Source organism: Molossus molossus, unplaced genomic scaffold, assembly GCF_014108415.1.
Source record: "Molossus molossus isolate mMolMol1 unplaced genomic scaffold, mMolMol1.p scaffold_m16_p_15, whole genome shotgun sequence".
In the NCBI taxonomy this organism is placed as follows: Eukaryota; Metazoa; Chordata; class Mammalia; order Chiroptera; family Molossidae; genus Molossus; species Molossus molossus.
Window position 1 is genome coordinate 48,422,776 of NW_023425350.1, and position 13,076 is coordinate 48,435,851.

Below are 13,076 nucleotides of genomic sequence, written 5' to 3' on the forward strand. Positions count from 1 at the left end.
GGAGGGCTGAAATTTAACTTAGAATGTTTTAAAATTATACCTGCCTGGTCTGTTTTCTCCGACTCTCTCGGGCTATTCCGTTCTCTCCCGGAGACTGTTATTAAGAACTTGTGTTTTGCACTTTTGTAGTAAGTCAAGGAACACCTTATAACCCCGATGGACAGCCAATGGGAGGTTTCGTAATGGATGGTCAGCAACACATGGGCATCAGGGCACCAGGTAAGACTGTTTTGTGGTTGCTTCTCATTTGTAATTCCAAGAGTGCCACCCCCATCAGCACAGGTAAATTCATTTCATCCTTTGCTGTTATCTCGAGCTGCCTGCTTGCCTGCCATCTGCGCATCTAAGATATTGCAGAGGGGAGCCAGAATCTTTGTGCACTGAAGATCTCACTGTTTCTCAACCCTCTGGAACCTGGTTTTTTTTTTTTGTTTTTTTTTTTAAGGGTCTTTTGGCACTATCTGTTGACTTTGCTCATTTTCTGGCCTCTTCTTGGATTTTTATCTCCCTTCTAGGACCTATGAGTGGAATGGGCATGAATATGGGCATGGAGGGGCAGTGGCACTACATGTAACCTTCATCTAGTTAACCAATCGCAAAGCCAGGGGGAAGTAAGTACAAATGGGGTCTTTGTTTTCACTTTGTCCTAGGAATATTTTTCCTCTTGCATTTTCTTACGTTCTCCTTGCCCATAGCTTCATGCTTGTTCATTCCTTTCCATTAAACTCCTGGTTTCTTGCTTCCTTCATTTTCTCCTTGGTTGTGATCAGGCTTTTAAGCTTATAAATACTGTGTATGATGTACATTTATCCTGTGTGTTGCTATTATACAGTACTGACCACATGACAAAATAAGAAACAGTCAGGAGGTGGGGGAGTGGGTTGTCATAGCAACAGACTGATTTGCAAAATGTAAGCAGTCTGCAGCAGTGCAAGGAGAGGAAAGAGCATGTCCCCAAAGTGTCATAAATCTGTCTAACCGCAGTTGATGCATGAGTTACATTTCTACACTAACCTGCAAGACACTGAAAAGCCAAACAGAGACTTCTTTTAGGGAAAATAAACACTAGCTTTACTTAGGGTAAGTAAAGGCATATTTTGAGCTTCAGTCAACTAAACTTTGATTTTTTTTTCTTAGTTTATTCCTTTGTCTGTCCATCATAATGGGATTACGTGTGGCAATGGAAAAAGGGAGAATACAAAATAGAGGTGTGCACAGCAGGCTGCAGGGCTTAGCCCAGGCTAATTGACTATATCCAAATTAAGTATGCCATCACTTGCAGTGTGACAAATGGATTTGACTTATTCAGTATACAAAAATAGAGATCATTAATGCAATCTTCAGTGGCAGGCCTAGTGAAGTGGGCCTAGGAAAACTGTCCCAGATTCTGGCGCTCGCATTTTCTCTCCGAAAAAGACACTCCAGTGATTCGTGTTCAAACAAGTAAGGCTGTTTTGAACACCAAAGCTTCTTGTTCACTTCCTAAATTACCCCTAATAGCATTGCTCGAGCTTTGTTTCTGAAATTAAAAGCAGTTATGTCCAAGTCTTGGTTGTGTCTCTGATTATATTAACACACTATTTAAAATCGCTGCTGAGGCCAAGGGTAATTCATATTGGTCTTCCTCTCTGGGTGTGAGTCAAATATAAGTTTAACAATTAGCTCCTGAAAACATTCCACTGAGCTCGGGAATGCAACAGTCTTATTACCTCATCATGGAATTCTCTAGCTTAGTTAATTTAAATATTGTTTCTTAGTTTCTGGGTCAATTAAATTTAAATGATGTATTTTATGCTTCGTGACCAATTAAATTAATAGGTTATTACAAAAAATATTATCATCTTTTTTGATTAAAGAGCTGTGGGTACAGTATATTTTATAAGCAATTTTCATTAGTTCAAAAATGTTCCTTTAGGCTAGATTAAGCAGCCATTCATTGCTAGAGCCTGGAGACCTTATTCGAAGGTGTTCATCGTATTCACAGTGCACTATTACTTAGAACTAAAGCCAATTGAACCTACTTAGCAATAGCGTTATGCCTTTCACCCTTGATGATTATGGAGCTTATAGCTCTCAGAAACAATACACCTGTCAGTTTCCATCAACTATAGCAATCCATGCAGAAGACAAGAGGCCCCTCAAAGCAGGAGGGGTATTGTTTTAGGTCCAATTTTTCTTATTGTTCTCAAAATCATTGTAAGGTGGACAGGGTTTTGTGAAGGCTTTCTTTTCCCCAGCTCTAAGAAACCACGAGGAAGGAATTCATTGATAACTGTTATTGTTTTGTTTGGTTTCAGTGTTTTAAAGTACAGGTTTAGCTAAGTAATCAGCCACAGTGAGCCTGTCTAGTTAGTTTCTTGTGAGATGTTGCATGACCAGTGCAGGGTACTCTTGTGCTCTTGGCAGAGAATGTTTCAGGGAACAAAAGTGCTTCTTCAGACCAGACCGTAAATAACAGTTTTATTTTTTTTAAATAGAAAAGACCCCAGTAGGCTGATCTGGTAACAGTGACAATGAAAGGAAAATAGTCGCAAAATGTGTTTCCAGCATAACATTTCTCATTTTGTTTTCTTCTGTATGAATCAAAAGAATACCTTACAGAGCCATGTTCCCTTAATCACAATGTCCCCCGGCCTTCATAGAATTGCCATAGACAGAACCACACCATTGCCTTTTCATAATATTTTCTTTTTGTTTCTTTCTTTTGAATTTCTACAGGGCTGCAAAGTATGCCAGGGGAGTATGTAGCCCGGGGTGGTCCAATGGGTGTGAGTATGGGACAGCCAAGTTATACCCAACCCCAGATGCCCCCCCATCCTGCTCAGCTGCGTCATGGGCCCCCCATGCATACGTACATTCCTGGACACCCTCACCACCCAACAGTGATGATGCATGGAGGACCGCCCCACCCTGGAATGCCAATGTCAGCATCAAGCCCCACGGTTCTTAATACAGGAGACCCAACAATGAGTGGACAAGTCATGGACATTCATGCTCAGTAGCTTAAGGGAATATGCATTGTCTGCAGTGGTGACTGATTTCAAATCATGTTTTTTCTGCAATGACTGTGGAGTTCCATTCTTGGCATCTACTTTGGACCAAGGAGCATCCCTAATTCTTCATAGGGACTCTTAAAAAGCAGGAAATACCAACCGAAGTCAATTTGGGGGACATGCTAAATAACTATATAAGACATTAAGAGAACAAAGAGTGAAATATTGTAAATGCTATTATACTGTTATCCATATTACGTTGTTTCTTATAGATTTTTTAAGAAAAATGTGAAATTTTTCCACACTATGTGTGTTGTTTCCATAGCTCTTCACTTCCTCCAGAAGCCTCCTTACATTAAAAAGCCTTACAGTTATCCTGCAAGGGACAGGAAGGTCTGATTTGCAGGATTTTTAGAGCATTAAAATAACTATCAGGCAGAAGAAGCTTTCTTCTTGCCTAGGATTTCAGCCATGCGCGCGCTCTCTTTCTCTCTCTCTCTTACTGTCTCTCTCTCTCTGTCTCTCTCTGTCTCTCTCTCTTTTCCTCTCTCTCCCTCTCTCTAGCCTGGGGCTTGAATTTGCATGTCTAATTCATTTACTCACCATATTTGAATTGGCCTGAACAGATGTAAATCGGGAAGGATGGGAAAAACTGCAGTCATCAACAATGATTAATCAGCTGTTGCAGGCAGTGTCTTAAGGAGACTGGTAGGAGGAGGCATGGAAACCAAAAGGCCGTGTGTTTAGAAGCCTAATTGTCACATCAAGCATCATTGTCCCCATGCAACAACCACCACCTTATACATCACTTCCTGTTTTATGCAGCTCAAAAACATAGACTGAAGATTTATTTTTAATATGTTGACTTTATTTCTGAGCAAAGCATCGGTCATGTGTGTATTTTTCCATAGTCCCACCTTGGAGCATTTATGTAGACATTGTAAATAAATTTTGTGCAAAAAGGACTGGAAAAATGAACTGTATTATTGCAATTTTTTTTTTTTTTTTGTAAAAGTAGCAGTTTGGTATGAGTTGGCATGCATACAAGATTTACTAAGTGGGATAAGCTAATTATACTTTTTGTTGTGGATAAACAAATGCTTGTTGATAGCCTTTTTCTATCAAGAAACCAAGGAGCTAATTATTAATAACAATCATTGCACACTGAGTCTTAGCGTTTCTGACGGAAACAGTTTGGATTGTATAATAACGCCAAGCCCAGTTGTAGTCGTTTGAGTGCAGTAATGAAATCTGAATCTAAAATAAAAACAAGATTATTTTTGTCATGCTGACTCCACTGCTTGAAAAATTTGTTTACTGCCCCCCAAATTTTTGATGATTTTGCAGTAAATATAAAAATTAATTTTGGCTCCCTAAGACATATACGTTTTGAAAATTTTAACCACAAAGTAAATTATTTAATAACAGTTACTGATTTCTTTAAGCTGACTTAATGAACTCCTAATATCAGCAAATTTAAGGCCTAAGGGCACTAAACTAACTGTAGACTCAGATTACATCCAACAGAATTACTCATCTAATATCAGTGAAATTATTCTTGCACATAATGGCAAACCAAGTACAGAGTTAAGTCTTTTACTACGGATATTACCTACAAAGAGCAGTATATGTTTATTAGGAAATTAACTACATGGATTGAAGAGACCAGACTTCAAAATCTAATTTTTATAAATATGCTCTATGTTCTCATTGGATAAAACTGGTTATTAACTAATTTTCCAGAACAGCTGTACAGAATTTCTGCATGGCAGCCAGCTAAATGGTACAAAATAACATGTTTAAGCTGGGATAGCTTATAATTTTATTTAAATAAAATTGCTGCTATAAAAGTGCTTCCCATAGCTAAGAAAAATATACAAATATTTTAATTAAGGCAAATTCGTTTTAAAAATCAGGCTTTTAGCAGTGATTGCTTTGTAAACAAAGGATGGGTCGGAGGAGAATTCCTTAAACTCAAGTCTGACATTCAGGCCCGAGTCACTCTATAAACTCGCCCTGAACAATTCTATTTTCTATTTGAAAAGGGAAACCAGCTGTGGGTTGGGTTTACTAGGTGACGTGTGATTGACTGACTCACCTGCAGGAGCAGCAGCGCGCACTCTCACCTTTTGTTTATGGGGCCTTGTTTCTAAACACGTGGATGCGCGGAAGGAGAGTCGTACTCAGCCTTCGGCAGCCTCCCGGCGCAGCGCCCTCCACCCCACCCCGCCCCCACCCCATATATGGGATTGTTTAAATTTCCCCTTTGGACCCGGTGGCAATTCTTCGTCTACATAAATAGCCCATATTAGTGAAATACTTCTCTTTTGATAGGTGGTTACTAGCCGTTAACAACCATTTATTTACTTTAAAAATTAATAATAAACTTTATAAACTAACCATCCATTTGCCCCTCCTCCCCAGTACATGCCTGGGTGAGCTGGTTATTTTCAGCCTTTATTCTTGAGGAAGGTCTTGCTGGGTGGGGGAGGGAAAGAAAGGGGAGGAGGTAGGGAGAGAAAGAGAGAGAGAGAGAGAGGGAGAGAGGGAGAGAAAGCGCGAGACCGAGCAGAAGGGTACACGTGAACAGGAATTAGGGAATATGGAGGCTATGAAAAATCAAGATCATTAGTGTCCAGTGAATTAGAAAAATAAAAATAAAAACAAATTGTGTTCTTTCCTGCGTTCCCCACTCTGTGTGATGGTTTTGTGACAGCCTGGCTTTCGTAGGTCCTTTTTTCCCTGCCTCGACACCCCTTCCTCCCCCTTAGTGCTATTTTAGCTCTTCCTCTGGTAAATTTCAGAGCCAGTTCCGAGGTTATTGAGGACACTTATCCGAAAGAGGGAAATAATAGAGGTGCTGAGAGTGTTTTTGATGTTTCTTAAATGGCAAAAACAAAACGCCCTCTTCTAAACAAGGGCATACAATTGTACCTGCTTTTTATTTATATTTGGGGAGGGGGGCTAAAGGAGACTACTTTTTAGTATGATTTAAATATTTCTCAAAAAATTAAAAATATTTTACCCTTTCATATTTAATCAGCTTTAATTATAACACATTCAAAATGAATAATATGTCTTGACAGTATTTTTATTGTTATTGTTCATTGCATGATGTTCGACTGCTTTAGAAGCACAGGAAAGAGAAGTAAACGCGCTACAAATGGGGAATTACCCTCGTTTAGCATTAAAATTCATTTAGATAAAATTGCCACAAACATTTAAATGGGAAGATTAGTTCCCCCTCACGCCTTATTGCACTCGCTCAATGGTTCCGTTAAGAACATTTTACACGTTGGAAATTCCGTCTTCTCAGACGGCTTGCTGTTTCCTAGTTACCCACATTCAAAGCAAAGGCAGCAGCAAAGGCAGCCGCAGCCGCAGCCGCAGCCGCAACAGCAGCAGCCGCAGCAGCAGCAGCAGCAGCAGCAGCAGGGGAAAAAAAGTTTTGGCAACTGGTCTGCAATTCATCCGCTGCCGGCCCCAGCCCCGCCCTCCGACCCCCCCCCGCCCCCCCCCCGCCCTGGCTCACAGCAGCCCTCCCCCCACCCATCACCTTTACCCACCCCTACCTCTTCCTTCTCCCATTATGTAATTTACAGCTAGTCCCATCCTGGAAGAAACAAGTTGCTCAGTTGTTTAGTATTTGTATATAATGTTAAAATACAAAGAAATATTAAAAAGCCAGTCTGTCTCTCTCCCGGTCTCCTCTCTCCCTCTTCTGTTCTGAATTGAGGGTTCAGTTTGAAAGTGCTGAGTTTCTCACATCTCCTACTCTGAGCCCACAGGCACGTTTTTTGGCTTTCTTTTCTGCCAGGACATTTCCAGGAAATTCGCCACTGCTTCTTGCTTGTATTAGAAACGTGTGAAAGAATTAGTTTGAAAAGTCCATGAAACGTCTAGTTTCCCCCTCTCCTCTCGCCCGCTCGCTCCCTCCCTCCATTCCTCTTTTCCTCCCTCCTCTCCCTCCTCTCTCTTTCTCTTCTCCTCCCTCTTCCCCCTCCCCTAGCAGAGCCGCAGGAAAAGAAGAATATCGGCTTCGACTGCCATCTTTTGGGGATTTGGAAAAACGACTCGGTAGGAAACGGAGGGAGGCGGAGGCGCGGAGGGTGGGGGGAAACCCCCTTATTATCCTGTGTCGGAACTGGCTCCCTTAATCTGATGTTTAAATATTTGATGTGGAAAAATTACCCATAAAATTAGTTACTAACAATTTCAAATTGAAATCACTTATCGAATTATAAACGCATTAAAGCTGTATGGATGGTATTAGGAGTTCCTCGGGAGGCAACGGGTGTCTCCTTGCAGCGCGCCCGGTCGCCGAGTTTCGCCCCGGGGAGAGGCACTCCCGCGGAGCCTGGGGAGCGAGTGCGCAGGGCGGCTCGGCGCTCCGGGCGCCAGCGGTCCCCACCGGGGGATCGAGCGGCCGCCAGGCCCGAGCAGTGGCTCCGGCTCGCTGGACTCGCGGGGGCGGAGAAGAGGGAGGGGAAGGAGCAGCGAGGGGAGGCTTGGACCCCCGGGCAGAGGCGCCTACCCGGAAACTTCGCAGTGAAGTCGCGAGATTCGGAAAAGGAAAAACACAGCACCATCCGCCCCCTCCCGACCGCGTCTCCCACAAGGCGCGCGTATTTTGCACTCGGCATTGGTTGCTGTGTGCAGCGCCCCCCAAGTCTTCGAGAGGGCAGCAGGAGGGCAGATGCCGGTAGCCCCAGGCTAGGCCGGGCTCCGCGCCACAGGAGAAAATCGCGCGGGCCGCGGTGGCAGCTGCAGAGCGGTGGCCAGGACGCGGCTACCCTTGCTTCCTATGGTGCCTGCGTCTGGGTGCCTAGGCGCACAGGTCTCTACTCAAGAGCCCAGAGCGCCTTGGGGGTGGGGGGCGGCTCCCAGTAGCCTGCTTCTTCCTCCCCATTGCAACATGAAAGTCAAGTCTAAGGGTACTGCTGATTTTGTCTCTGGAGACGAGGCAACCACGGGTCATCGCAGAAGATTCTGGAGAGGCACCTACTTGAGGAACTATGGGTCCCCTTCCCTGGGAACCGCTCGGGGGTGCTTTGTAGTGCACTTGAGGCTTCTTGATGGACTCTGTTCCCGAAACCCACGGTGACTCTGGGAACCGAGACTCCGAGAGGTTGAGGTCCAGAGGGCACTTGGGACCTGGGCAGAGTCCGTCAGGTGGGCCACGAGGGCCTGGGAGCCACATTAGGGGAGCCGTGGACGCCACAATGCCTCATTAAAACCTCTGCAAACTTCCCCCCTACCTTTTGGATCCCAGCAGGCCCTGGACCCATGTGAAGGCAGTAAAAACATGACATTGTAAAGCTCCCGAGTAGGCGCTTGGACAGCGGGTGGAGTGGCCTGCAATTGGGTAGTGGGGCGCCCTGCCTGGCCGAGTATTTTCTCTGATCTCGGTCCCCTCTCCTGTACCCACCCCCAAACCACCCCGCGCCCAGTTGGATGTTAGGCGGCCCGCAACACTCAGGGTGGCCAGGTGCAGAGTCCAAGTAAGGTTGGCCATCCCAGGGCCCGAGAAAGAGCCATGAGGGAGAGTAATCGCCCCTTGAAGGAGGAGGCTGATGGCGGGGAGGGGGTGTGGGTTCCTTTTTTGGCCCAACCTGCCAGCCAACGCGTCAGTAACGTCCTCTCCCAAGGCGGAGCTGAAAGGAAAATCATACTGTATTGAGCCCTCAGTTCTCCAGCATTTGAGCTTTCCAGAGTCTGTGCTCTAAAAACGGATACCTCGGGGTCTCGGTGGGGAGACGAAGGACATTTTAGGGTCTAGGTTCTGGCGGGTCACGCTGGGGGGGGGGGGGTCGTCCCTCCGAGCGCTGCCTCAGGCTCGCGGCGCGCTCAGCCCACCGAGGGGAAACGCGGGCGGTGAAGCCCTGGAGAAAAGGGATTTAGTTTTAAGCCAGTCTCCCATCGATCAGATCGGTAATTCTTACCCCTGCCCACTCGCAGACACACTCACCTCTACCCTAAAGCATTAAGTTCATTACGCGAGCAATGATTTTAATCTCCAGGCGGAAAATGAGTCCCGGGACTTGGCGGATTAGGGAAGTAGTGAATAAAGTCACCTGCTCACGCACCCGCCCGGCTGGCTCCTCCCGGTTGGGGCCTGGAGTGGCAGGGCGCGTAGCGCAGGGGTCCCTCGCACCGCGCCCGGGCCTGCTCCCCAGGGTCAGGAACCCTGTGTCTGCTTTCTTCGGGGTGGCAACCTTGTTCTAGAGTGGGATTGCGCCAGCTCGCTTTCCCCCTCTTCTCCCTTCCGCTTTTCTTCCGCACCCCCCACCCCCGCACCTCCGTGCTCTCTTCCTCCTCCCTTCCCCAAAAGTGGCGAGTTCCCTTCGCCTCCGAATGGTCTCAGGCTCTCCCCCACCCCTCACCGCAGCCTCAGGTCCCGCTCTGCAGTCCCAGTGACCCATCCCCTTTCGCGCCCGCCTACTTCACCCACCATCCTGGACAGGGGTGGGTGGGATCGCTCAGCGAGGCCTTTTTGAAACCACTTGCTCAAAGCGCCCTGAGTCCTTGAGCAGCCGGATTTCTGGATCTTGGGGAGATCCCCGCGCCCATTGATAATTCTATCTCAAACAAACCCAGCAAAGCGGCAAACACCCCTGGCAACCGCCTGCTCCCCATCTCCAACCCCACTCCTCCACCCCCCGCCTTGGCAACGGGCAGCGTCTGGCACCGCAGGGAGATGGAGGCGAGCCACGCGCCCCTGTCCTTGCTGGCCGACCCACGAGGCGCCAGCTTGTTCTGGAGACTCAGTTTCCACCAGACAATCGTGAAAGCGGGGGAAATACAACGCAGTAGCAGTGTAAATCCACGTTCCTGAAACCCCCACGCCACCCCAATCCGATTTTCAAGACGTGCATTTTCAGGTAGTCCAAAACTGTGAACAGCGAGCTTTGTGTGTTATCTAGTGGGGGTGGGGATGGAAGAGGAGGAGACTCCCACCGCCCGCTCCAGTCTTTAATGTCTGAAATAACGAAATGCCTGTGTGGCAGCTGCTGCTAGAGCCAAAACTAACTCTTTGGAAGACGGAAAAGAGTGAGAGGCAAAGAAAGACTGTTCATTTTTTTTCCTTTGGTGCCGTTTGGGATGTCATCTGTTTCCTTGGCGACTGTGTTCAGCCCCGGAGCCCCTGGGCTCCTGGATTGTTAGGGGGGAAAAGCATGCTATTTCTGCACCGTCATTTATCACTGTCACCGCATAATGATTCCCCTTGCAGCCCCTTATTGATGTTTGTAATTGCATTATCTCATAAAGGAGGATGATCAATGAAACCGAGCCGTGCATTCTGGGGTCAGAGGAAGCCAAAGTACTGTTTGTTCCCTTTAATACAACAAGTACTCATTATCTTTAGGTCTGCATTCAAAAAATGATCTGATCTGGGGCTGACCCTGTCGGACATCCCAACACTTTTTAAAACGCGGTTTGTGTAACCTTTTGCTTAAATGCTAAATCAAGTACCTGTCTTGCATTTCAACGAAACAAGATGCTAAAACGGAATGGGAAAAGCATTTCTTCTTTTCTTTTTTCTTTTTTTCCGGGAAGGGTGCAGTCATTGGAAGATGCACGCGATTTTTACACTGCAACTGTTTAGTAATATCATGTAGAAAAAGCAACTCCGAAGACAGGAGACCCAAGTTATCTGATAGATGGAAAAATTGGGGGTGAAGGGGGGTAAAGGTGTCTGGGAGCATTTAACAAGGTCAGTGCTAAAAGATCGGAATAAAACCACATCCGGTTTAATTAATAAGAGCTATAAACTGAAATAATTCCCCATGATTCTGCCCTTGCTTCTCCCTTTTACAGAGTCATATCTCTTCGGTTTAGATAAATGACTTTTGTGCCTGTTCGATTCTCACAACAACAATAACTAAATCAGTTGCACACCCTGTATATAAAACCGTCTACAAACTCTAGCAAATAAAAAGAAGTTCATTTGTCTGTTAAAGGCAAGTATTTAGTTGAGCAGAAATGTCCCAGTAGCATTGAATGAAGTTCATGTAATCCCATGAAAATCAAGTCATCTTGTTGCACTGAAGTAAATGAAAAAATACAAAGGAAGAAAGGTCCAAGTGTAATTTTAAACTAAATACATTATTGGACTGTCAAACTGAAACGTGATTGTGTGGCTGGGATGTAGGGAGTGGACATCAACTTAGCTCACATTTAACTTAAAGATTTTGGAAAGGAAACAAGTATCCCAGGTATGGTTACCATTTTAATTTGTGGAAAGAGGAGAAAATGGAGACAATTCTAATTCATCATTTCAATATAGTAGGGTGAATAACTCCTTCAAAAACAAAATTAAGCAAATCGCTTATTTTGAACATTGCAAGGCTGTATTACCAAAAAGAACTTTTCAATCTTCTGAAGATAAATTCTCCCATGTTAATGAGACTACCAGGAAAAGAAAGAGAAGACTAAGCCCAGGTGTTTATTTTAAAAGTTCTAGAGATAATTTATAAACTAACAATATAAATCAATATTTTAAATAAAAAGATCTAAATGAAAAGCTTTCACCATATGAGAAAATTAGTAGCTAATAAATTAGAGTGTGTTCCCATATTTGACACCTTAATATAATACCTTAAATTGAATGATAGCAAAAGTCTAAAATATTCCTATGTGGAAAAAGAATTTTAGGAGGAAAGCTTTAAAAAGTTTTAACTGTGTTGAACCGTCATTTAATTTTTCTTTAGAAGTCAGATTCTTCTAAGGTTTTTTTTTTTTCTAGAAATCCTGTCAAATCACTTTGCAATAATATATATTTTGTATTATTTAAATATTCTGGCACTTTCGGTCTTTGAAAATGCTCAAACTGAAATGAGTATACAGCCACGCATATATTTAATATAAATAGCATCTTGTTAACATAAAATATTAAAGGGAAAATAAAACTTTGGGCTTTGTCAATTGAGATAGAATTTTTTAGCAGAATACTCTGATTTTCAGAACACACAAATAAAACCCCTTGATTTAAACCAATCAACACGTCTTTCTCTTATTTGGTGGGAGATCTGGCATCCTGTATGTTTTCTATTTTTAATATTTAGTGTTATAGCCCACGGTTAAAATAATGAAAAATTAGTCTCGTTTCAGAAATTATTTATTTATGGAACGAACATGATTAAAACATAAACACACACACACAAACTGCAGCTGCAACAGAAAAAAACTTGATTTACGGTTATTAAATCTTTGATCGCCATGTTAATGTTTCTTTTTCTACCTTTCATTTGCATTTTAATCTATCGAATCTTTACAATTTTGCTGCCTCCTATTTCAATGATTGATGACAGATCTGAAATAAGAAAAACCAAGCCCAGCTTTCTTTTTCCTTTCTTTTCTTCGCTTTTTCTTTTTCTGTCTTTCTTTTTTCCCCCCACCCCTTCCCCCTGGGTAGATTTCTGAAACTTACTCTCAATGCTAATGTAGACAGGACAAATTAATTCTCCTCTTTTAAATGTCAAAGATATAAATAAAAAATGTTTTCGGTCCCAAACGTGAATATTTTCCCAGCCGCTTGTTTTCGAGTCGTAAAAAATCATCCCAGCAAAACGCAATTAACATCGTAACACACACACACACACACACACACACACACACGGCGTGGGTTTTTGTTGTTAGTGAGTTAAAGAAAGGTGAGAAGTTTATCGTCTCTTCACTATCAGTAGCTTGGCCGGCTTCTTTCTCTCTCACACACTCAGAGATTTGGTCCAGAGTTCCATCTGTGATCTAAGTCACAAACAAACAAAAACAAGCCTGGTGGGGGCTTTTGCTTAAGTTGATTTCTTGAGACAAGCAGTATGAAGACAAAAGGGGAAGCGACGCAGGTCTGTTTGTTTTCTTTCCCGGCTTACCACTGCCTCTTTGCCCCCTTCTCCCCCCAACCCTCCTCACACTCCCTCCCCCGGTATCTACCGCTCCGCGGATAAGACGGTCATTTGCTGACCGCGTTGCCCAGACGCAGCACTTTTCGCACTAGCAGGCAAGCAAGTGTGGCTCTGGGTTTGGAAAGCGCCGGCCGGACGCAGGCTGGGCTCCATCTCCAAGCCGGGCTGAGGGTCCCTG

General features: G+C 44.3%; 1 protein-coding gene across 3 annotated transcripts in view; it reads left to right on the forward strand.

Moving 5' to 3' along the window:
• The window catches only part of MEIS1 (Meis homeobox 1), a 177,297-nt gene that overhangs the window by 126,189 nt on the left and 38,032 nt on the right, over positions 1-13,076 (forward strand). Inside the window, exons 11-13 of one of the 3 annotated variants that reach the window (XM_036263292.1) lie at positions 130-219; positions 516-611; positions 2,719-2,828. In XM_036263292.1, coding sequence (XP_036119185.1) covers positions 130-219; positions 516-574 — 149 coding nt within the window. In that variant the 3' untranslated portion in view covers positions 575-611; positions 2,719-2,828. Of the gene's footprint in view, positions 1-129; positions 220-515; positions 612-2,718; positions 4,230-13,076 lie in introns of those variants that run through there. The other 2 variants (XM_036263291.1, XM_036263293.1) reach the window with 2 other exon arrangements.